At 35.1% G+C, this 24,337-nt stretch overlaps 2 protein-coding genes across 3 annotated transcripts; one reads left to right on the forward strand and one right to left on the reverse strand.

Annotated features, from left to right (window-relative positions):
• On the reverse strand, window positions 1–4,239 carry LOC126623635 (putative UDP-glucuronate:xylan alpha-glucuronosyltransferase 3). 2 transcript variants are annotated; one of them, XM_050292593.1, is made up of 4 exons: window positions 3,904–4,239; window positions 3,096–3,308; window positions 2,217–2,854; window positions 1–1,323 (listed from the first exon to the last, which is right to left on the reverse strand). In XM_050292593.1, exons 1-4 carry the CDS (start codon window positions 3,960–3,962, stop codon window positions 293–295), a joined length of 1,941 nt encoding a protein of 646 aa, XP_050148550.1. In that variant the 5' UTR covers window positions 3,963–4,239; the 3' UTR covers window positions 1–292. The 2 variants fall into 2 exon arrangements, with proteins under 2 accessions (XP_050148550.1, XP_050148551.1); XM_050292594.1 differs by having other exon boundaries at window positions 3,141–3,308; window positions 3,904–4,237.
• Window positions 4,240–7,289: 3,050 nt separating this feature from the next.
• Window positions 7,290–13,982, forward strand: LOC126623637 (vacuolar protein sorting-associated protein 45 homolog). The gene is made up of 13 exons (XM_050292597.1): window positions 7,290–7,513; window positions 7,626–7,827; window positions 7,932–8,011; window positions 8,793–9,020; window positions 9,245–9,370; window positions 9,497–9,577; window positions 9,667–9,808; window positions 9,918–10,096; window positions 10,987–11,142; window positions 11,482–11,589; window positions 11,671–11,792; window positions 12,633–12,764; window positions 13,458–13,982. Exons 1-13 carry the CDS (start codon window positions 7,424–7,426, stop codon window positions 13,513–13,515), a joined length of 1,704 nt encoding a protein of 567 aa, XP_050148554.1. The 5' UTR covers window positions 7,290–7,423; the 3' UTR covers window positions 13,516–13,982.
• Window positions 13,983–24,337: the final 10,355 nt, after the last annotated feature.

A 24,337-nucleotide genomic window follows, 5' to 3' on the forward strand; every position in this document is an offset into this window, starting at 1 on the left:
TAAAAAATGCCACTTTTGAGGGGACTAGATATCAAGACATCATGGCATGCAGCCTCAAAAAGAAAAAAACATTAAAAATACACAAATCTATGCAACCTTGATGCGAAAATGGGTGCAGGGTGCATGATGTATTAGGAATAATGACCATAAAATGAATTACAAGGAAGTTGTTGAACTAGATGCTAACTGAATTTTAAGGAGAGAAAAACTTTTCTTTCGCACATTTGTAAGCATGCACCATGTTTTGATTTGTGTCCTCGGTATGAAGTATGAAAATGTGACGCGAAACAAGTCACGAAGAAGAGACGGATGCAGTTGTAAGTGCAGGTGGTGATAGAGTAGCAGTAGCATTATCGGTCCAATTCTTTTCACCCCAGTGCCATAACATGCTCTCCCAGAAGCAGAAATCCTCGAAGCATGTTTTTAAACGCTCGTCTTTTATCTTAATTTTCCAGTGACCATCACTGTAATTTGCTTTTTCAGCTTGTCTCCGATCCCACTCAAGTGCTGCCTTCTGCTTGGACCGAAGCAAACAGAACTTTTGCAAGTTTTCCGGCATAGCATCGTGCACTTTCCACCACCTTCTATGTGCGACATTACTGGCAAACTCCTGCAGAAAGTCCACATTCCAATTGCAGTCATAGTCACGGAAGCAAAGCCATGGTTTATTTCCCAGGTAATGGAGGACGTAGAGGATTGGAGGTTCAGCTGCAAAGAGGTGAGTTTTCCTCTCCTTTTTCTCTGGCTCATCACCTTCCCAGAAGTGTTTCAAGAAGTTCATATGTTTTGGAATCCTGTGCCACCATGTAAATACCTCATTCAAATAACCCTGGTCTCCACCATTGTAGGAGACGATTTCATCTATATGATCCATGAGCAGCTGGAATGTACAATTTGATGGTTCGATAACCATCACACCGGAGTTGAACAGAGTAGCATTATTTCCCGTCGCTGATATTTCTGGCATCTCAAACAGGAAGTCAATGTTCCTAAGTATAAGCATGTCAGCATCAATGAAAATGATCTTGTCATAATCAGTTAACTGCCAAAGACGGAATTTGCTGTAGTTCCATTCATTGTATGCTTCTGGTTCAGCTTTAGGGTTCCTGATTCTTTGGATTGTGTGAACCTTCCACCCAGCAGCTGCCAATCCTCCACAATGATACTCACTGATTGTTTCATCAACAAGTATTACAAGATCTCGCGTTGAACCAGACATACGGATGCTCTGAGCTGCAGCAATGGCTCCACAAACATATACATGGGCAGAATGTATGATTGTTGCATATGCTTCTCGGTGGGCTCTTTCCGAGTAAAAGCTTTCTGCGTGCAATTATTTAGTTCATCAGTTAAATATCAAAAGTACCCATGACTGATAGTAGCTTTCTTAAAGGATGCAACCAAAGTCACTGAACCTACCACTTATGAGTTACAAATGGTGTTTAGATTTAACAACTAAGAGTAAAAATATAAAAAGATGTTCACAAATTTCTTCAACAACTAACGTTAAGGCTAGCAGGTGGTCAGCACTAACATCAATCACTGATGTAGCAGATCTCCTAAGTACATGATACACAAGGTGGTATACACATTCATACATATATACAGGGTTTTCAGTTGCATGACAATTTTGAGCATCATAAATCATGAGCAATTTGATCACTTTGACCACAGGACACTAAAATCAGTGGCACTGAAGGATGTCATGCATTTGCATCATGCATGTACATCTGGATGGACCAGCTGTACTTTACGCGAAAAAAGTTTGACTAATAAAACTCATAAAAACCTAAACCATTGTTATCGTGATATCTGCCTTGATCTGGTGGAACTATATGAATACACTACTTGTTTCAAGATTGCAAGTTCATTTGGTGTGGGGATGACCACTACCTATCTAATTCATAATTTACATAAGCGATACTGTCTCCTTGGTGTGGGTCACTAGACTCACCTACTTACACCTCAAATTAAGCTCCACAGAAACAACTCAAGTTCAATTGAATTCTACAATGCCCAGCTATAACATACAAAAATGTGAATATCATTTATTGAGTGAACTGAACTCTGCATTATAAAGGATTCCAAGACAGTGAAATTTGAACAATAAAAGGAAAACAGAAAGAAAGTGTAAATAAAGAGAGGCAGACTAGCAGCTTTCAGTGCACAAAAATAAATTTTCATTGAAAAAAGAGAGACACTAGTTTAAATCTGACCTTTAGCTGTGAGAGGAACTGACAGTTCACATGACCCTACAGGGAGCTGCAGCTTATCTCTCAACGTATTCAGTTTTGGTTCATAAAGCCAAACATTCCCTTCCCGTCTGACAAGCTCTTTGCAAGTGAACAAATTTGGGATTGGAAAGCAGTCCGTCACCAAAAGCACATGCACTGGGTGATACCCTTTGGAAGCTGCAGCCAGCCTTGCTGCTTCAAGCTGCAAGTGCAACCGAGCCACATCTCTTGACCAGCTGCCTGACTTGTTGCAGGGAAGCTTGACAGCGACCAGATCAAGCCGAGGTTTGCCAGGAATTTGAAGCTTTGGTAGAGAGGGACAAGTAGGAACTTCAAAGTCTTCCTCTTCATCTATCCATTCAGGGTACAGGGTTTCCCACGTTATGTTTTTTGACGCATGGTTGAGGTGTAGGACTACATGCTCACAATCTGGCAACAGCTCCTTCCAATGGTCAATCTCATTGTCATTAAAGTTTAACAGGCCAATTCCCTGATAATCCTTTTTGTCCGTCAGATTTTCAATAGCATCAGAAATTTCATCCCAGTTAGTTTCTCCAGATGATACATAACGCAAATCTTGAGCAACACTCTTTTTTGTCAACCTGTCATCAGAGTTTGAGCTGCAGGCAATAAACATTTGTTAGAAAAAATCTCCACGGCAGGGAGAGCAAAAAAAAAAAAAAAAAAAAAAAAAAAAACCAATTCCCATTTGCCTGAAAACTGAGAAATATGACTTTTCCAATTCCAAACAAAGAGGGTTGCCCTGACAATATATTTTCCCAGGTGGGGAAAATTTTTCGAATACCTAATGCCAAAGAACTGTCCATTTAAGCAAGAAAGTAAAAAAGAGTAGACCAATACCAAAAATAATAAGTAAAAGCATGGTGATGAGCCAAAGGGACGTACTGAGATACGGAATGGGATTGATGATCTGAATGATAAACACCAGGAGAGAAGAAGAGTGTGAGAAAAGTCCCCAATATAATAACAGCCAACACAAGCTTCAAGGTGGGCTTCAAGTTCCTATCTTTAAAATCCTTGTTCCTCTGGGGCCTCCTTCTGTTACAGTCTTCACTGATAAAAAAAGGGATTGGCAACTACATACATGAGCACATTGGTGAATGGCAAGCGAAACAATGTGCGAAGGGCAACAAATGGAATGGATAACAACTCGATAGAGCAGTAAATAAGCGAATGCCATTGGAAACAAGTTCCACCCAACAATACAATCGATTGTTCGGCAATCAAATCGATCGTTGGGAATGTACTGCTAACTGATATGTTAAAACAGCATGTATGAATAATGAATGTTCTACATCCCCATTAAAATCCGATAGCGAACCCTCTGGCATGATGACCATTCACAGAGTATAAGCCGTACAATTCAAAAATGTTGCTAATGATTTTGCCAAACCCTTTTCAAACAGTTGACTAAATTGCAGCCTAATCATTACCAAAACTCGTCAATCATTCAATACACGTTCAAATACACACCAGAATAATAATTGGTTCGGGACCCGCTGTTCATCAAAATTAAAGAATCATGACCCAAAATTTGAGAAATTCAAGTGAGGGTTTTCTTACATGCTTATTTTCTGAGTATGAAAACAAAGAATCAAACACTGTCGGCAAAACGAATGCAAATTACAGTAAAGAGAAAGAGAGAGACCTGGCAGAAGCAGAAAGGCGGTGTCGGGGCTCAATGGAAGTTGGGGAGGAAGTTCTCATGGTTGCTGATTCAGTAGAACAAGCATGGATGCTGTTGCTCAAGAGGATCAACAGACCAAACAATTGGGACTATTCTCTTATAAAAAATTAAAAACTGGAAAGAGACAAATTCCAGGAAAATGATTCCAATTTGTTGTGAAGAAAAAGTCGTTGGGAATCTGTGATCTGTGAGTGACCAAGCAAGGAAGGTAAAGAAAGACAGGTGAATGCAGTTGCAGTGTAAGAAGAAAACGGCGACTCAGAAAACAAGTGATTGAAATTTTTATATTTTTGGTCAAATATCGTGTCAGTCGGTTCATAGTAAAGTCTTTCATTTATCGTTTTGACCATTTCTCAACTACTTCACCCATTTGTGTTAAATAAAACACAAAAGCAACTTCTCACTTGCTTTTAAAAGTTGCTTCTACAGAAAGCCGAATTGAGGTTTTATTAAAGGGAATTTTAACGAAAAGTACTCGGTACTGTTCACTTTAACGAAAAATCACATTTTTACACTAAAAAGTCAATCATGATACTATTCACTTTACCCTTTATTTTGTTCTTATCATTAAAACTCAAAGTTTTCAAACCCTTTTTATTTGTTTTCCTTTTATTAAATAGTGCAAGATTCTCTTCTTTTCTTTTCTCAAATTTCTTATATTCATTTAACGATTACAATTAAGTCATTTTAACATTTTATATATGTTATAAGATTTTTTTCTCTTTTTTTCTCAATTTTCTCTTCTTCTCTCTTATTTGAACGATTACAATTAAATCACGTTAATATCTTATATTAACTTTTAGGAAGAGAAAAACAAAATAAAAAGTGTGAGAGAAGACGAGAGAGGAATAGAAGAAAAGAAAATCCTACTTTTTTTTTTTTTAATTCTTTGAATATCATCATTAATGTTCAAAAATGAAATTATCCTTTTCTTGTGTAACTGTACGTTTCACACATAAGTTACATTCATATATCTCCAAGTTATAAATACGAGATGATAAAATAGGCAAAATATATATCAAAAATTGATTCGTGTAGGAATAGACGTATTGGTTCACAAAACGAAAGCCACCACCTCCACCATCATTACCGTTGTTCGCACACCACCATCGCTAGCAACACCCCCACCACCAAGCTCTCACAATCACCGTCGTTGCCATCATCGCCTCAACAACCATCCTACTACCACTCTTACCGCCTCCACATGCACCCCCACCATTAGCAACCTCCACCCGCAGCACCACCATCTCCACCACATTGTTACCTCTACACCCACCACCACACCCCTACCCTTCCTGCCACTACCACCATCACCTCATCAATGAGCATCGTGACCATCTTCACCATCACCATTTCCATTACAACCGCCACCGACCATCCACTACCCCATTGAGCATCCAGTACCATTGCGAGTACCACCACTAGACTGTTTAGTATATTAAACTTTGAGCATCATATTCATTTTAGTTATTATAAACAGTTAATATAGTTTTACATCAAGTTAATCAAACATTGTGACACTGCATTTTTCACTCACAACAATACTAAAAATTTACTTAACACTTAATTATTTTACTTACCTAATTATTCTCAAAACGCAAGAGAAATACTTTACATAAAAAGTCACAAAATGAGCAGTCATAGAAAATTTGTACTCACGTAATTTCATAGAGTCATTCGATCTGAATGCTATATGAAGAACATACACTCCAATCGGCAAGATGTTTGTGTTCAATATTCTCCCTCTAATTAGGGTAAGAGTTTATGCAAATTAAGACAATTGGCTTGTGAGATTCCTCCCTTGGTTCGTGATTCCCTAGGATCCATATTAATAGGTTTATAACACGTAATTTAACTTCAATATGAAGGCAAATGGTAAGTTCCGAGGTGAAGGTTTCACATTTCTGCTTATTACTGTACCAAACAACAAGACGAAAGCGTCAAAGGCGAAGCCATGGCGTCACACAATTATCATACAAAATTCTCATTAAGCCACTGTGAGAGAAGGTTGCTGATTAACGATAATGGGGAGCTTGCGACTACAACACAAAGTGAATGAGCTTACTTAGTGGAGCCTAATTGTCATTTATGAGAGTCAAACTTTAGACTTTTTACTAACAAAATAAAAAATAACACTAAATCGTAGAATCGTAGATTAAGTAACTTAAGTTAAGTTGAAAAAATATATATGTATTAGGATGTGTTAGAGCATCTCGTCCACATAAGTTATAATAGTAAAAAAAAGACAACCACTAATTGTTTCCAACCGAAATGCCAAATCTTATATGGCATGACATGAAATGGCAACAAAGGGGCTTGCTGTCAAATTTGATAGCAGCTTCAATTTTTTTTTACTAATTATTAAATGTCTTTTATTAAAATTTTAATGTCATTTATTATTAAATGTCATTTATTATTTGATTGTTGAACGGTAGAGTTGGTTTAAAACACTACCTATTTCTTCTTTTTTAATCAGCAAATTTGTTTCAATTTAAGCAATTGATTGTTGAAAGGTAGAGTTCGTTTAAAACACTACCTATTTCTTCTTTTTTTAATTAGCAAATTTGTTTCAATTTAAGCAACGTTGCTGCTTTGTAAAATACAGTGATTCGTTCTTCAACAGGTATCCTTCGTTATTTTGTGAACATACCCCAATTTTTTTAGACTCATCTTATGATACAGCAGAGGAGCATTTTTAGAGTATTGTTAATTCTGAATCTGATGAAGAACTGGAAATGTTGGAATTGGTTGCTTTACAAAATGAACAAGAGAACATGAAGACAGGAATGAGAAAACGTCATGGTTCCATAAAAGGTCATGCATATATCAATAGAAGACTACTCGATGGGCACCAAAGACTCTATAATGATTATTTTGCTAAACATCCAGTGTACTCTCCAACTCAATTTCGAAGGAGATTTCAGATGTGTCGACCTCTTTTCCTTCGAATTGTAAGCGAGGTAGAAATTAAGAAAAAGAGGTCAACGCATGACAATTTTCTATAATGATTATTTGTATTAGTATTAATTAATATGACTTGTTATGAATTATTTATATGTAAAATTTAAAGTATAAGACAAAAATTAAGAAAAATAATAATAATGTAATAAAATAATATTTTAATTTGATATGTCGGGTGGAGAGCAAAACATGAAAATATATCAAAATGCTACATAAACTGTCAAATTTAAAATTTAAGTTCGAAATTTGACATCTCCTTTGGAGAGATGATGCTTTCTTGATTTACCCCTCTTACAAAGAGGAAAAAAGAAAGTAAATGAACAAGTGCTGTCCAAAAAAAAAAAAAAAAAAAAAAAAAAAGAAAGTAAATGAATAAAGAAACGGCGCGTTTTAGAGACCAGTTCTTCACTTCTTCTTCCTCCCCCCGCCCGTCTTTGTAGATCTCTGCAAATTTCTCGTTTCTTATACACAATTGAACATATCATCATCACAATCATCCGCATCAGATCGTAGCTTGAAAATGGTGCTGGTCACGGCTGTACGGGATTACTTAAGCCGGATGTTGCAGGACATCTCAGGCATGAAGGTTCTCATCCTCGATTCCCACACGGTAACAACCCTTTCAACTCTAGAAAACTTTCAAAATTTCACGAATTTCTGGAGCAATTTTGATCGAGTAAATAATGGGTTGTTGTTGTTTTGGGTAATTGAATGTGCCGCAGGTTAGTATAGTGAGCGTGGCGTATTCGCAATCCGAGCTTCTGCAGAAAGAAGTGTTTTTGGTGGAATTGGTAGACTCCATTTCCAAGTCCAGAGAATCCATGTCGCATCTCAAAGCCGTTTACTTTCTCGCACCCACTTCAGAGAACATACAGTTTTTGCGCCGGCACTTGGTGTCTCCTCGATTCGGGGAGTATCACCTCTGTAAGTTTTGATGTTTCTTCATGTTAATTTGGTTGTGGAGTGTTTTTGGAGGATACCCAGATGATATTTGGAGCTCATTTCTCATGCAATACTGGAATTTGCAGTTTTCTCCAACATATTGAAGGATACCCAGATTCATATTTTAGCTGATTCAGATGAGCATGAAGTTGTGCAGCAGCTTCAGGTAATTCATCATTCACTCAAATGCTTTCTCGATCATTTGTTCGGTTTATCTGAAAATTTATGTATGTAGTAATGTAGATTGCTAACTAAATTTGGACTCCAGTTTTATTTGGGATGCCTGCAATTCGAGAAATACATCATAGATTCATAAGTAGTAAGTTTGTGACAGGCAAAAATGTTTGCTTGGTCACTAAGGAAGAAATGTTCTCTTGGTCACTTAGTGACCAAGGAATGCATGGTCACTCACCCTTTGATTTGATATCAAGGGTGGAGAATTAATCAATGTGTTTTTTATGTCTTAATCTCAACTTAAATGAATTTGATTTTAGTGTTTTAATCTCAACCTTTAATATCAAATCCAAAGGTTGGTGAACATGAATCCTTGGTCACTAGGTTGCCAAGAGAACGGGACCTTAATCTCAAGCAAGCTTATTATATATTATGAGGAAGCATATTGTTTCTTTTACTCACTTTATAAGGAAGTTGATGCGAAATATATTGTTTTTATTCAAGTTGGAATTGGTTTTACTTTTCTGTTAAATCCTTGTTTCTTTTGAAGAACTGATGAGGTAGCTTCAACCAAAAACTAATCATAATAAACCTCGCTCTAATGCACAACTAGACAGATCAAATTTGCAGTGAAGTTTTCATTTTAGAAAAAATATAAAATTGTGTAACATAGCCATTCTAATATTAAACTTAACAATAACAAATTCGTCATGATACTTCATATATGGGTTTATTTTCTTACTCTTCATATTAGGTTTGTCTTGGTCTTGCAGGAGTTCTATGCAGACTTTGTTGCAACTGATCCTTACCATTTCACTTTGAATATGCCATCAAATCACATGTATATGCTCCCAGCAGTTGTAGATCATTCAAATTTACAGCGCTTATGTGATCGAGTAGTTGATGGAATTGCAGCTGTATTTTTGGCATTAAAACGAAGACCAGTTATTCGTTATCAGAGAACATCTGATATTGCTAAAAGGATTGCGCAGGAAACAGCAGTAAGTATAATCATGTGTTCCAAATAGTTTTGTATGTGGGCTTGTATTGATACTATTTTGAATGTGAACTTTGTTAGGGTTTTGTATTCTCCCGTTTCTTGTTTTCTATAAGCTCAACTTTTTATGCATGGCACATGTCATATAAAGGGGATTTTACAGCCTGAAGACTCTCGCCATGAAAGTTTGCACAGGGAAACTGATATTGTATTTTGGGCATGTAACAGAAGCTGATGTACCAGCAGGAAAGTGGACTTTTTGATTTCAGACGAACAGAAATTTCTCCGTTGTTGCTGGTAATTGATAGGAGGGATGATCCTGTGACCCCGTTGCTGAATCAGTGGACCTATCAGGTAATTGTGTCGTGGTTAACTTTTACAACATATGTGCAAATGGCTCATGTATGCTTATCTTTTAAATTACATTGGGACAAAAACACCTGAAATATAAATAGAGCTCATTTATTAAACTACTTTCAGGCCATGGTTCACGAATTGATTGGTATTCAAGACAACAAAGTCGACTTAAGAAACATTGGAAAATTTCCAAAGGATCAAGAGGTTGAGTTGTATTTTCTCTCAGTACTGTACATATCTGTGTTTTGTAATTTTCTTGCTAAACAAATATATATCTGTATTGATGCTCATAGGAGGTTGTGCTGTCATCAGAGCAAGATGCTTTTTTCAAAAAGAACATGTATGAGAACTTTGGTGATATTGGGATGAACATCAAGCAGTTGGTTGATGAATTTCAGCAAATTTCAAAAAGTAACCAGAACATTCAGACGATAGGTTCGTAGGATGCAAAACTGAAAATTTGAGATTCTTGACTTGTAGTTACTAACTATTGCCGCTCAGGGATTAGTCGTTGATAACCAAATGTGTACATTCATTATTGCAGAGGACATGGCCAAGTTTGTTGACAATTACCCTGAGTACAGAAAGATGCATGGAAATGTTTCAAAGCATGTGGCACTGGTAACAGAAATGAGTAAGCTAGTTGAAGAGCGAAAACTTATGGTAGTGTCACAGACGGAGCAGGAGTTGGCTTGCAACGGTGGGCAGGTGGCAGCTTTTGAGGTACTAACTAAAACAACGTATTTCTCAAATAATTAAATGAAACTGAAACCACTTCGGCTACATTCTCTCTCCCCTTTTTATTCCTCTCTATTATCCCACTACAAGTCTACAACTACATTTCTGTCTCTTTTCTACGTATCCTAACTACCTATATGGGAGGACTTATTATTTTATTATTTTGTTTTTTAGTAGTATTTTCAAATGTGTTTGTCCCTTTCGTTTTTTACCAAGCTTGTACATGCAGGGTGTGTAGAGGGTCTAGTCATATGAGGAGCAACAAACATGTCTATACTTTTTTAAATAGTTGTGCCTGCTTATTGGTGATGGTCAAGAGTTTTGTAATTAATGCAATTGAGAGAGAAAATTTATTATCATTTGCATTTCAGATAGACTTAAGGGTTTTCATAAGTACAAAAAAGAGAAGGTGCAGTAAGGGCTTAGGGTAAATGTTTTATCACAGGGTTGAAGTTATTTATTAACTTTGATTTCCCTCCAATGAGAGCGTCTACCATGGAAAAATGACATGCATACTCCATGACAACTTGTAAACCTTCTACTCATGATTGGATGACCACACACGTTCTCTCTAAATGCAAAGGAACTTGTTCCATGTCTGAAAGGGTGGAGTTCCTTGAAATTAATTTACAATTATTTTTTAGCCGGACAAAATAATTAGTGCTATAAAGTTGAAACAAGACAAGATCTACCACTCTTGTTTTTGTTTGCCTTACTATTCATGTTGCAAGTTATATCAGAATTTGATTTTTAGTTGCTTTGTACCATTACCATATACTTGTTCTGTTATTGACTTTGAGATAACAACTTTAACCGTCTTGAAATTTGAATTCGAAGTCAGAAACAACAATCTCTTTTTCCTACGTATATTGCAGGCAGTGACAAATCTATTAAACAATGAAAGCGTATCTGATATTGACCGCCTACGACTTGTCATGCTGTATGCTTTACGCTATGAGAAGGAGAGTCCTGTGCAACTAATGCAGTTATTTAACAAACTGTCATCCAAGTCTCCCAAGTACAAGCCTGGGGTAATATAACCAATAGCATCCTTGGTTTGGATTCTTTCACCCTCATGTACTTTTTTCCTTCATTTTTCTTTGGGAGGAAGGGGGTCACATATCTGTGTTTAAGTGGGAATTTTCCATTCCTAAAGCCTGACACTTTTGGTATTTCAAAAGATACTTTCATTCAGATAGTTGATGGTGGTGATTTTTATTTTAGTTATGCTCGTCCATTGTTTTGGAGATTGACCATCTTTTGGAAGCTCAATCTGAGCAGCAATTAGACCCTAAGCTTCTAATGTACCTTTATTTTAGCTACTAGAGTAATTTCACGGGTTTAATAAATTGTCTATTGTGGAATTACAGCTTGTCCAGTTTCTCTTGAAGCAAGCGGGTGTGGATAAGCGAACCGGGGATCTTTATGGAAATCGAGATTTCTTAAACATCGCACGTAACATGGCTCGTGGGCTGAAGGTTTGTTTGGGAAAGTTTATACTCTGTGCATATTGTAGGGTGTGCTTTACAAGCTTATAGATAATGTCTTATGTGCTGTAGGGGGTTGAGAATGTGTACACACAACACCAGCCTCTTCTCTTCCAAACTATGGAAAGCATCACCAAGGGACGGCTGAGAGATGTGGATTACCCATTTGTGGGAAATCATTTCCAGCAGGGCAGGTTGGTGTCTGAAGTCTTATTCTATTTCATTTTAAAGCAATTTCCCTAGGAAGTCACTTTTAAGTTATAATCTAGCTGCAGCTAGGTGATGGTGTTGTTTCATTCACACTTTTAGCCCATGTTTTAATATATGTAAGATGTAGATGTACTCAATTGATGCTACCCACATGTCTCCAACCTTCGAATATTATGTGTTTTAGATTAGAGGATTTTACTAATTTTTGGAATTTCATATCTCCAACATTTAAACCTCAAGGAATGTTGAAATGAAGCTCCTTTATGCTATGCTGCCACCCATTTTGTTGGGTGCTTCTTTATACAAACCTATATCTTATTGACAGTTCATTATTCAATGTTGAGCTCACTGGTCAGATACATAGAAATCAATGCTTGTGGACAAGGTAGGAGGGCATTGAGGCTATACTACCTCGACCTGTAGGCAGGATGGCCATCTAAAGTACCTTAAACTTAATCACTGGTTTTCATGAATGCATCGCAGTTCATAATTTTCATAATTTCAGACACCATGTGTTAGTGTCCAGGTTTCTTGCTGGTTTTCCCTAGACATCTCAAATGACTTGGGTATAAGCCCTTCCTGTTTTTAATTACCAGCTGCTTGATCATCCTTTTTCCCTTCCTCTCAAGTTGCCCGACCTTGTTTCTGTCCATCTCACTTTATCTTGTCTGGTTTTCTATAAGGACCCACAGCCTAGCATAAATCTCTGAAATTCGTGATAGACTCTTCATCATCTTGTTAAAGTTATAATATGATAGTGTGAGGATAGAAGAATACTATATTTTGACTCATTGTTTTGAATTATGCCTCCTATCTCTATGCAGGCCTCAAGAAGTGGTCATTTTCATTGTTGGGGGGACAACGTATGAGGAGTCTCGTTGTGTAGCTTTACAAAATGCTATGAATACTGGAATTCGTTTTATACTTGGTGGTTCTGTGATTCTCAATTCTAAAAGGTATGTTTCAGGTCATCTTTACCAAAACACTTGCATTATAAGTGAAAAAGAAGTTTACATTGCTGTACTAGCTGCACCTAATGCTTGGATCTCAAACACGGTATTTGAGTGGTCCAATATTTGAGTGGTCCAACTTGATACCACTTCTTTCTTGTGTTGGATGCAAGTTTGAGAATTTTTGGCATGATAAATATTCAGTTCTTTAGAGGTCGCATTTGGTGCGATGGCAAGTGCCTTCGCCCATGAGCGGTAGGTCTCGGGTTCGAGACTTGGAAGCAGCCTCTCCATAAATAGGGGTAAGGCTAGCCGACATTCACCTCTCCCAAACCCTGCGTAAAGCGGGAGCCTTGTGCACTGGGTACGACCTTTATAAATATTCAGTTCTTTGGGTTATTTCGGGTTGCACTACTAGTTTGTATTGGTCCAAATCATCTACAATTTGAGTTCCTAGAAGTTTTCAAGAACGTGATAAATAAGCATCCACTTACACCTAACCAATTATGGACAATGGGATATTGTGATGAGTAGATAGTTGCTTAAGTGATTTTGGAACAAATATTAATACTTTTTCTTTGGAGGTTTTGAATTATCTGTTGAAATTATTGGAGGGTATTCTAGTTAGTTACTTTAGCTTATGGAAATTGTCTAAAATAAGATGTCCCGCTTCAATTATTCCTTCTCTGGAAAATGCAGGTTCTTGAAGGACTTGGAAGAAGCTCAGAGAATAGCTCGTACTAGCAATGCCATCTGAGTGTTGGTTTCTTGTATACCTAGCATTTGAATAGCAATGTGGATAAGTGGTTGTGGATGTGTATGTGTGTTTTGTTTTTCACTTGCTGTAATATCAAAAATTGCTACACGTACTTGGAGGATCATCCTAATCAACCCTCTGTTACTGCGGGACGGCCTTTTGTTTACCATTTTGTTGGAGTTAGAACCGAAGGGAAGACGTATCCCATAAACTTGGAGGCTAAGATCTATAGCAGTTCACACACCCTCCCTCCGAGAAGAACCGGTGAGAAGAACCATTTTTTCTGCTAACCAAGCCGGATATCCCTAGAGCTTAACTAACATAACATGTACTTCTATGCCTTGGTAAAAACATGTCAATACCTAAATCGCTCCTTTTCTTTTATACATATAGCTTGTATTCATGCAAGTACTTCTGACACTGTGAGAAACAAAGTATAGATTTACTTTATTGGCTTCTTGTTGCAAGTTCGGCTTTTGTTGAGACGTTTTTGTTTTTTGATACAACGCTATTCTACTCTAAGGGCAAGGGATTACCTAGGGTTTTTTTCTTCTTATTTTAAAGAGATGCACGAGAGAAAATGAGTGTTTTGCCTTCCCATTAGACCCATTAGGCTTATGTGGACACCATGATTCAAGAAAGTTGTGGTCATCTACCATTCAATCTTAATTCAATGGTAGATGGTTATTTAACTTTTGTTGTTGTACTTTCTGTACCATTGGATTAAGATCGATAGTGAGCGACCACAAATTTCTTGAATTGGATTAAGATTGAAACCATGGTCTAGGAGAATGAGACTATTATCTTACATCATTAAGGAACTTAACTAATGAAACATTACATATAGGACCTCAAACGGATGCATAAATACTTGTGTGTATAGCTTCTTCATTGTAGATAATTGGGTTTCTCGCAAGTTTGCCCCGTGAAGTTTTTGGTTATCCCACTTTGGTCACAACATAAATTACAACCTCTCACTACAAAGGTGAAAACCTAAGTAACATTGATAAAGTAACCATACAAGTGTAAATTGAGATCAAATATTCAATAAAGTAATGTCTTGTAGAGAAAAAAACTTATGCATATCATTGTATAATAGAATCGGAACACTATAATTTCAGCAAACTCGTTTCATATAAGTCATTCTCCTATTATAGTCATTAGTCATCAAGTTCAACTTTTGTATCGCCTAAATCGGGTTTGTACCGCCTAGATCAGGTTTGTGTCGCCTAGGCGATATGATGTGACCTCACTATTTGTGATGGTTTTTGTAAATCTTGATGCTTAGGTTTGTTGAGTCTACCAACTTTTTGTGACAAAGTTGTCCAAATCATCTACAAATCATAGAATTAGTAACTGGAGAGTATGTAAGTAGTAACTATGGATGTGCAACGGTTAAGCCAGGCAAATAACCGTGGTTATTTACCCATAATTGTTTATGTTCATACCCGCATAACCGTTTACCCGTTGGGTAATTGCATAAACGGTTATACCCATACCCATACCCGTTTATAAACGGTTAACCATACTCATAAATATGTACCCATTTAACCATAACCGTTTACCCATTTAACCATAACCATTTACCCGTTTACCCATTTTTAACCCGTTTATCCTTTTTTTTTACCCATTTACCCTTTTTTCACCCGTCTACATGTTTTTTTTTAACAACTTGAAAATTACAAAAGAAAAATTTGTCATAATTTTCGTTTTCTAACAATTAAACACCATTATAAGTACATTTTAGCATGCATTTCCCTATTTTAATCATTTAAGTCCTCATACAATTTCAATAATTGAAATAATAGTTTACGAACGATATTTTTCTACTACACCCAAGCAAGTCTTTAATTATAATCCATATGACTACAAAGTAAAGCTTTTAGAAACAAAAAGTAGTCATTATCTTGAATACTAGATGATTCAAAGCTCCAAAATATTCCGAAACTAAACACTTTCGAACACTAATGCTTTAGCACGTTCAATCACAAAGTCTCATCGACTCGTTGTCACTAAAAGAGGCCTACAAAAGAAATGTATAAATTAAATTAGTATCCCATTTAGGAACACCGACACCAATTAGCATGAATCCAACGTAGGTAAGTAATCACAAAAGGTTTACATTGTACACTCAGTTATCAAAAAAAAAAAAAGGCAAACAAAAGCGATCCTTAGTCCTTCTCCACTCTAATATATATATCTTAGCACCTACAAAGGGAAGGGCTTGATGATCATCAATGTCGCATTGTAGTGGTATACAATATCTTCTATTTTCTTTCTGAGTGTACAATATATATATATATATATATATATATATGGGTAAATGAATACCCGTTATAACGACGGGTAATACTCATAATTGATGGATACCCGTTATAACCGTGAGTAATACCCATAACCGTCCATTTAAATTTCACGGATAAACGGTTATACTCATAACCTTTTGTTCGTCTAAACGATTATTCATAACCGTAACTGTGAATTTTAATGGGTATGTAACCGTGGTTATCCAAATCCATGGGTATCCATTTTGCTTATCCCTAGTAGTAACCATCTTACATCTCTTGTACTTTTTCTTTTTCTTTTTTTTATTTTTTTATTTTTTTTTATTTTTTATTTATTTTTAATAATGAAACAACCTATTCTTCTTGTAAAAAAGAAAAAAAAAAACCTTCAACTTTTGTACTTAGATCACTGCAAGTGTCCGTAGTATTTTATGCATGCATGGGAAAGTGAGAATTGGGAGAGATGACTGTCTTTACTCTGATGCGAAAATTTCGAGGATTCTTAAATCATATATGTTTATCGTACATCATGCAGTAAAAAATTATTGTAAATTTTTTATTTAAAATTGAATATAAACGGTATCTGACGATAATTGACTGCATAATGTACGATGAACGAATATGATTGAAAGATTTCCAAAATTCTCATAAAGATGATCCGACGAGAATCATCTCTCCTGACTTCTGAGTGGCTTATTTTTGGTGGGGAAAAAGACAAACAAGAACCTGACAAGCTGTGGCAGCTTAGATAAGTTTGGATTAAGATTCACTCCCCTCTTTTTTCCCCTCTCCTTCCCTCCCCTTCTATCTAAACGGTCACGGTTAAGCCACATCAATCTCTTATATTAATTTTATATAGAAAGAAAAAGATAAAATAGAAAATGTAAGAAAAGGAAAATGAAGGGGATAGAAAAAAGATGGAAGATAATCATAGTCCGATAAGTTTTAGCTTTAGCTAGCTTGAATAGCAGCAGAAGCAGCTCTTGAGCTTTCTCTCTGTCAAATGTATAGCAGCAGCTTTATAACTGAATTGGCAACTTAGCGTGATTGATTTCTAGATGGCTTTCTCTTTGTAAAAACAACTTCCAATTTATTTGATTTGCTCGATGTCATTTCTGTCTTTTTACTGATGATATTTTTAAATATATTAGTCATGAAAAATAAGTGTGGCTGATAGAATAGCATTGTTAAAAGGGACTTACTAGAAAGTTTATGAATTTTCTGTTACTATACAATTTAATGTTAATTTTTGTAATAATATTATAAAATATTGTGTAAAAAATATGAAATGTCGAAGAGTCTATAGATATTTTCAATTAATACTACAATTTAATAATATTTTTCTTCACTTATAAGTTAGAGATATTAATGTAAGTAATATTGCTTTAAAATAAAATAAAAAAGTCTACTTAGCGTTTCTTTTGAATTTTTTCGTCAAAATATTCAATATGTTTTTTTTTTTTCAGAATAAAATAAAATATAAAGTTAATGTTCTTTTATTATAGGGGTACTGTTGCAATGATGCTAGTTAAAGTTGAGCATCCTGACACTCGGACAAAAAAAATTAAGGATTAAGATCCTGCCGGGCAAGGGGGGAACAGCATAGAAATATTATGAATCTACACTTTTTTTTGTTTGTTTTTTGGGTTATTTTATTAGCATCCCTGGTTACATCCCACATACTAAAAGCGCCTCACATTAAATCAATCAGTTTCTGACATGACACGGTAATACGAAAATAATTAATTTTGGATCAACATGATAACTAATCGTGTCATTATCGGGTGACCCGTTGAACTCATTAATAACAGGTTCTTCACGAATATACACGCGGGTAACACGTGAATAACCCGTTAAGAAAAAAATTATTTTGATAATTTTAAAGTTTAATTACTAAAAGATTTATTATAAAATACAATAATCATATTAATATATACAATATATTCTATATTAAATATATAGTTTTGTATTATTATTCTATATAAGTTAAAAAAAAAAGTTTTAGTTGTTGCAGTCCTATTAGATTATGAATATAATTGTGTAAATCCTAGTATATCTTATAATATCTCTTATATTCTATTAGGAGTTGATTACCTATTAAATGTTATAATCATAATGGGAAAGGTTTTTACCTATGCTACTACTATAAATAAAGGCACAATGGGGGTGAAATAGAACACACCCACAATTACACATCTCTCTTTCTCTTTACTATTGCCGCACCTTCCCTATCTCTTTGGCCCCCATAATTGTTCAGTAAATTATGCATACAGCATTAGTCATTATTTATTTTTATTATGAGAGTTCATTATTGTAATATCCCACATCGCCTAGGGGAGTGGATCATGTAAGCCTTATAAGTATATTCTGATCTATACTTAACACGAGACCTTTTGGGAACTCACTAGTTTCATATTCCATTGGAACTCCCAAGTTAAGCGCGTTCACCACTGGGAAGTTCTCGTGTGAATTCCCAGAAACAAAACCATAAGGCCGTGGTTGGGGCCCAAAGCGGACAATATCATGCTACGGTGGAGTTGAGCCCGGGTTGGGATGTGACAATTATTATCATTACTAGAATAAATTTTACTTAACATGTTTCCCATGGTGATTGAGGAAAATTGAAGGGTTTGATTGGAAGAAAACATGCAAGGTTCCAATGTTCTAATGTTCCAATGTCCTCAATTTTGCAAATATTTTGAACATTTGATATTTTGTAATGTTCTAATGTTTTTTTTATTATGCTTTTATTTTGGGTATGTAAATATATACTTAAAAAGAAAATTGTGTTTTTATATTTTGGATGTGACAATATGGTATGTATATACTTATTTAGTATTATGTTTTTCATTTGATTATTTATTGGTTTAAAATATATTTTCCTTAACAGATAACGGGTTGGGTCATATTATCTGTTAATATTATCGGGTCGGATTATTTTAAACGATTATTTTAACTGGTGTTACACGACACGACCTGTTAAGATATTGGGTATGACACGAAAACGACACAACAAGAAAAACACGACACGAATGTCAGGTCTACCCCACATCTACTTTTTAAATTAAAAAATATCTTAATACATTATACACCCCACATTTTTTCCCAAGCTACCCTCACACCCTAAACTCCTCACATACACCCCACATCAAACTCGCGTATTCGTCTTCACAAACTTGTTTCCTCCAATTTTCATATCAGTAACCAATATAATTCTTCAATCTTTCTTTTAGTCGAAATGGATTTTCATTAAAGCAAAGACAAAGGGACACAAGCCTCACCCAAATTGACTCGAGGGCAAAACGGTTTAAGTCTTGCAGTTATATGTATATATATTGAAGTGATGGAGTCTCACATTGAGTTTTCAAACTTTTATGGAAAACCTGTTCATTCTTTTTCTAGAAAAATAGTCATATTGCTTATGTGAGAGCGTAGGAGTAAATTTTAGGCATGACTCAAAGAAAGAACTTGGGGTGTATTTAGAATCTACTTTTTAATTTTTAGAACATTTTAGGGCTTAAATAGTCATTTTATCAGCAATTTAATATTAAATTATTATATGGTGTGTAGTCAACAAAATATGGGGTGTTAATAATAAAACCTTGTTTTTTTTTATATGGTCTCTGATGGTCACCAATTAAGGTCATCATTTAAAATCTAAAAAAGGAATTAGAATATTTTGGGGATGTCTTTAAGATTGAGGAGGAGTTATTCCTTAATTCATTACGTGGCCGATTTATTATGATTTGAATCGTTTGTATTATAAATCTTTTGTAAAGATTATTTCTACGAAAAATTAATTGAAAATAAGGTCATTCAATTAATTAACGATAGAAAATAGATAGACGATTCATAGTTCTTTTATCGGGTCCATCTATTTGTTTTTATACAGTTTGATGACTAAATGATATCATATTCTTATTGATTTTTTGTAGTAATAATATCTAAAAAAAAAATTATAATACGAACGTTTCCGATTATAAGCATAAAATTCCGTGAATCGGCCACATAGTGAATTGTAGATGAACCAAGTTAATTTTTATTCCAATTTCAAGAGAAAGAAGAAATACATACTGAAATTTTACGTCAGCGTGTCATCACATAATTTTAAGATTCTAAGTTTATTATCACCTGCCATATAAAATAATCGAAAACTTTGATTTTGGTCCCTAGTTGACCGGTCCCTAGTTGACCAGTATCTTACACTGAAACTTTAATGAAGATAATACTTTAACAGACAATTAATAAAGTGATTAGCATTATTATTACTTAAATGCGGTGACCAAAAGTATTTCATATGGTAAATGAGCTATTGAGGTTAGCTCTCTGGTGTAGATAAACAAATTAGATGAGATAAATAAAAAAAGGTATATATGTACTGGTAACCGTCGATAAAGGATAATTCAAGCGAGAGGGTAGGAGCAACATTGAGATGTGACGAAGGATAATGACTAGTGTTGATATTATGTGGGATATCTCTAATCTCTAATATTAGAAAGCCAAAAGTACACTTTGGTGTCTCAAGGCTTCACAAAAAATAATTAGACTGAAAAGCCCCTTAAAAAAAAAATTAGAATTGACTGAATTTGATACATGAAAACACGCAAGGGCAATTTTTGTAAAAAAACCATAAATCTAAAATTCATTTTATTAGAAGAAAAAATAAAAAATAAAAAAAATGGGGAAGACGTGTATTAAATCTCACTAGAAAAGGGGGCCAATAACCCCACTCCTTCTCCATTTTGGGAGAGAGATTATTATCCCATATAAATGTATAAAAATTTGTAAAAATTTATTTTATTGGGAAAAAATGAAAAAAAAACAACAAATAAAAAAGGACTGATACTTCAAATAAAAAATAAAACGTGAAACTGAAAAATTGCACCCAACATTCAGCAAAAAGCAGAATTTCTATCAAACTGAACTAACCAATATATTATTTTATTGAAAAACAATTGATAAAAATTCAGCAAAAAAAATTTTGATTAAAAAAAATACAAAAGAGACATGATAAATCCCTCAAATAAAAAATAGAACGTGGAAACTGAAAACTGCACCCACGTTGAGTAAAAAGCAGTTTGATAAATCCTTACACAAATCTCATTTAAATTTAAGAATAAAAAAAGAGAAACGTGCACAGAGTCTCAATTTTACGAAATTCCCAATTTCTTCTCAACTAGATTCGCTACATATTATCTAATTACACAAATATATATTTTTTTTATAGCAAATTGTTTCTCCGTTCATTGCAAATATAAAGAAGAAGAAGAAGAAGAGAACGAGGGCACGGCAGAGGATGAAATAGAGAGACAAATTGACGATGACAAAGAGTCTTCCTCGGTACAACTTCTCAACTCTCAATCTTTATCTTTTATTCTCAATTCTCAATCATTTCCTCCTGTCAATCTTAATCTTAGTATTTTTAGTTTGTATCTCTTTAGATTAATTCAAAAGGTTGTTTATGTTCCTCCTACGAATTAGTTTTTTTGAATTAATTAGTAGAAATTTTCATTTTTATGTTCCTTCTGCCAATGAGTTTATTTTAATTAATTTAATAAAATTTTCATTTTTGGTTTCTGGGTTAGTGAACGTTTGAAATTTTTTAATTTGTATAATCAGTTTTGAAGTTGGTTTGATAGGAAAAATACAGAAGAAGTATATTTTACACCATCCGACTATGAAAGGTTTCAACCCCCTTTCCATTTGTTTTATTGCAAGAAGTACGAAAATTTCTGTTAACTTCATTATTATATACTAATTTATTAGTTAAATAATGGTTACTCATTTTTGCATAATTTAAAGGGTGGGGGGATTTTAGTTTCACTGTCCATTTTAATACGATGGTTTCCAATTTATATTGATTACTAATGTAATGCAAGGCGGATGTACTCATTAATCTTGAGTGACGAAGATATTGCTATCAAGTTTTTAAGGTACATTAATGTATATTTTTATCTTATTTTTTTCGTGATTTCACGAACCCCTAATTGTGTGGCACTATTATGTTAACAATTTATGGTTTAATTTTATTAAGGTATTGTATCGGATAAAAAATGACACTAATTCCATTCAATGCATATATATTAGTTAAGAGTCATAACTTTATTTTGAATGTAACTGATGCTTGCAGTGATTAATAGTCCTTAGTCACACCTTGCTTCAACTGTAGCGAGATTGCCCTTTGTTTCAAATTGCTACCACTCAGAACTTGGAATTATTACAAAGTTTGGTTTACGAATGCTTGGAATAGAGATTGTTTGTACCATACTTGACTAATCCCGAAACTACCGAACATCGGTCAACGTTATACCGTCAAGGACCCATAAGAGTTTCCCTCAAACCAGGAGACCAATCACAGCGCGACACGTGTCGACATCAGAAGCCAATCATAGCACGACACGTGTCAACATCAGAAGTCAATCACAACACGACACATGTCAATGTCAAAACAAAGCTAGAAACTATCTTCTATAAAATGAGATCATTCTTCCACAATATTTCCTAATGTCATTAGTACTAAATCATTCACTACTACTCACAAAAATAGAGCTTGAACCTATGTACTTGTGTAAACCCTTCACAATTAATGAGAACTCATCTACTCCGTGGACGTAGCCAATCTGGGTGAACCATGTACATCTTATGTTTGCTTCCCTGTCTCTATCCATTTACATATTTATCCACGGAGCAATCTAGCGAAGGTCACAAACTTGACACTTTCTGTTGTACCAAAGTTCTCACTGATTTTGTGCATCAACATTGGGTGCCGTTTGTGGGAACGACACTTATTCCCACTATCTTTAGCTTTGTGAAGCTGGTTTTCACCATTCGTACATTCTCTTTTGACCAAGCATCCCTCTCCAACATGGAGAGCGAAGGAAGCCACAACACACAACCTTTGACTACTACAAGGTGTGGCTTGCATCACAATCTCTTGCTCAACAGTGTGGAAGCAAAATTTGTATATGTTGTCTCTCCCACATTTTCAAATTTCTAGTTTTCCCAAAAAAAAAAAAAAAAAAAAAGGAAATTCAACAACTTCAACAAATGGAGGACAACTACAAATGCCAAAAGCTTTACACACTCTTGATCAAGATAGTGTGAAGCAAAATCAATTCATGGTACCCAACAAAGCTTCAACCTCAAAGCTTCACCACAAAAGCTTTACCAAATGGAGGGGAACTACAATTCTCAAAAGCTTCACACACTCTTGATCAAGATAGTGTGAATCAAAATCAATTCATGGTACCCAACAAAGCTTCACCACAAAAGCTTCACCAAATGGAGGGCAACTACAATTCTCAATAGCTTCACACACTCTTGATCAAGATAGTGTGAAGCAAAATCAATTCATGGTACCCAACAAAGTTTCACCACAAAAACTTTACCAACAAAAACTTCAACTAATGGAGGGCAACTACAATTCTCAAAAGCTTCACACACTCTTGATCAAGATAGTGTGAAGCAAAATCAATTCATGGTACCCAACAAAGCTTCACCACAAAAGCTTCACCAAATGGAGGGCAACTACAATTCTCAATAGCTTCACACACTCTTGATCAAGATAGTGTGAAGCAAAATCAATTCATGGTACCCAACAAAGTTTCACCACAAAAGCTTTACCAACAAAAACTTCAACTAATGGAGGGCAACTACAATTCTCAAAAGCTTCACACACTCTTGATCAAGATAGTGTGAAGCAAAATCAATTCATGGTACCCAACAAAGCTTCACCTACAAAGCTTGGACACAAAAACTTCACCACAAAAACTTCACCAAATGGAGGGCAACTACAATTCTCAAAAGCTTCACACACTCTTGATCAAGATAGTGTGAAGCAAAATCAATTCATGGTACCCAACAAAGCTTCACGACAAAAGCTTCACCACAAAAACTTCACCAACAAAAGCTTCAACTAATGGTGGGCAACTACAATTCTCAAAAACTTCATACACTCTTGATCAAGATAGTGTAAAGTAAAATTAATTCATGGTATCCAATAAAGCTTCACCTACAAAACTTCACCACAAAAGCTTCACCAGCAAAAGCTTCAACAAATGGAGGACAACTACAATTCTCAAAAGCTTCACACACTCTTGATCAAGATCGTGTAAAGCAAAATCAAATTATGACGTCAACAAAGCTTCACCTACAAAGCTTCAACCTCAAAGCTTCACCTACAAAGCTTCAACACAAAAACTTCACCTACAAAGCTTTAACTCCAAAGCTTCACCTACAAAAGCTTCAACACGAAAGCTTCACCTACAAAGCTTCAACTCGAAAGCTTCACCTACAAAGCTTCAACTCGAAAGCCTCACCTACAAAGCTTTAACACAAAAGCTTCACCTACAAAGCTTCAAAACAAAAGCTTCACCTACAAAGCTTCAACTCCAAAGCTTCACCTACAAAAACTTCAACTCCAAAGCTTCACCTACAAAGCTTCAACACAAAAGATTCACCTACAAAGCTTCAACACCAAAGCTTCAATTACAAATGCCAAAAGCTTCACACTCTTGATCAAGATAGTATGAAGCAAA

Source organism: Malus sylvestris, chromosome 5 (assembly GCF_916048215.2).
Source record: "Malus sylvestris chromosome 5, drMalSylv7.2, whole genome shotgun sequence".
Lineage (NCBI taxonomy): Eukaryota > Viridiplantae > Streptophyta > Magnoliopsida > Rosales > Rosaceae > Malus > Malus sylvestris.

Coding starts and splice junctions, on each gene's coding strand:
- LOC126623635 (XM_050292593.1), bottom strand. CDS start 3,962: ATGAGAACTTCCTCCCCAACTTCCATTGAGCCCCGACACCGCCTTTCT. Junction 3,309..3,903: donor CGCCTTTCTGCTTCTGCCAG/GTCTCTCTCTTT, acceptor TTTTTTTATCAG/TGAAGACTGTAACAGAAGGA. Junction 1,324..2,216: donor AGTTCCTCTCACAGCTAAAG/GTCAGATTTAAA, acceptor AATTGCACGCAG/AAAGCTTTTACTCGGAAAGA.
- LOC126623637 (XM_050292597.1), top strand. CDS start 7,424: ATGGTGCTGGTCACGGCTGTACGGGATTACTTAAGCCGGATGTTGCAG. Junction 9,809..9,917: donor CCAGAACATTCAGACGATAG/GTTCGTAGGATG, acceptor TCATTATTGCAG/AGGACATGGCCAAGTTTGTT. Junction 12,765..13,457: donor GTGATTCTCAATTCTAAAAG/GTATGTTTCAGG, acceptor TGGAAAATGCAG/GTTCTTGAAGGACTTGGAAG.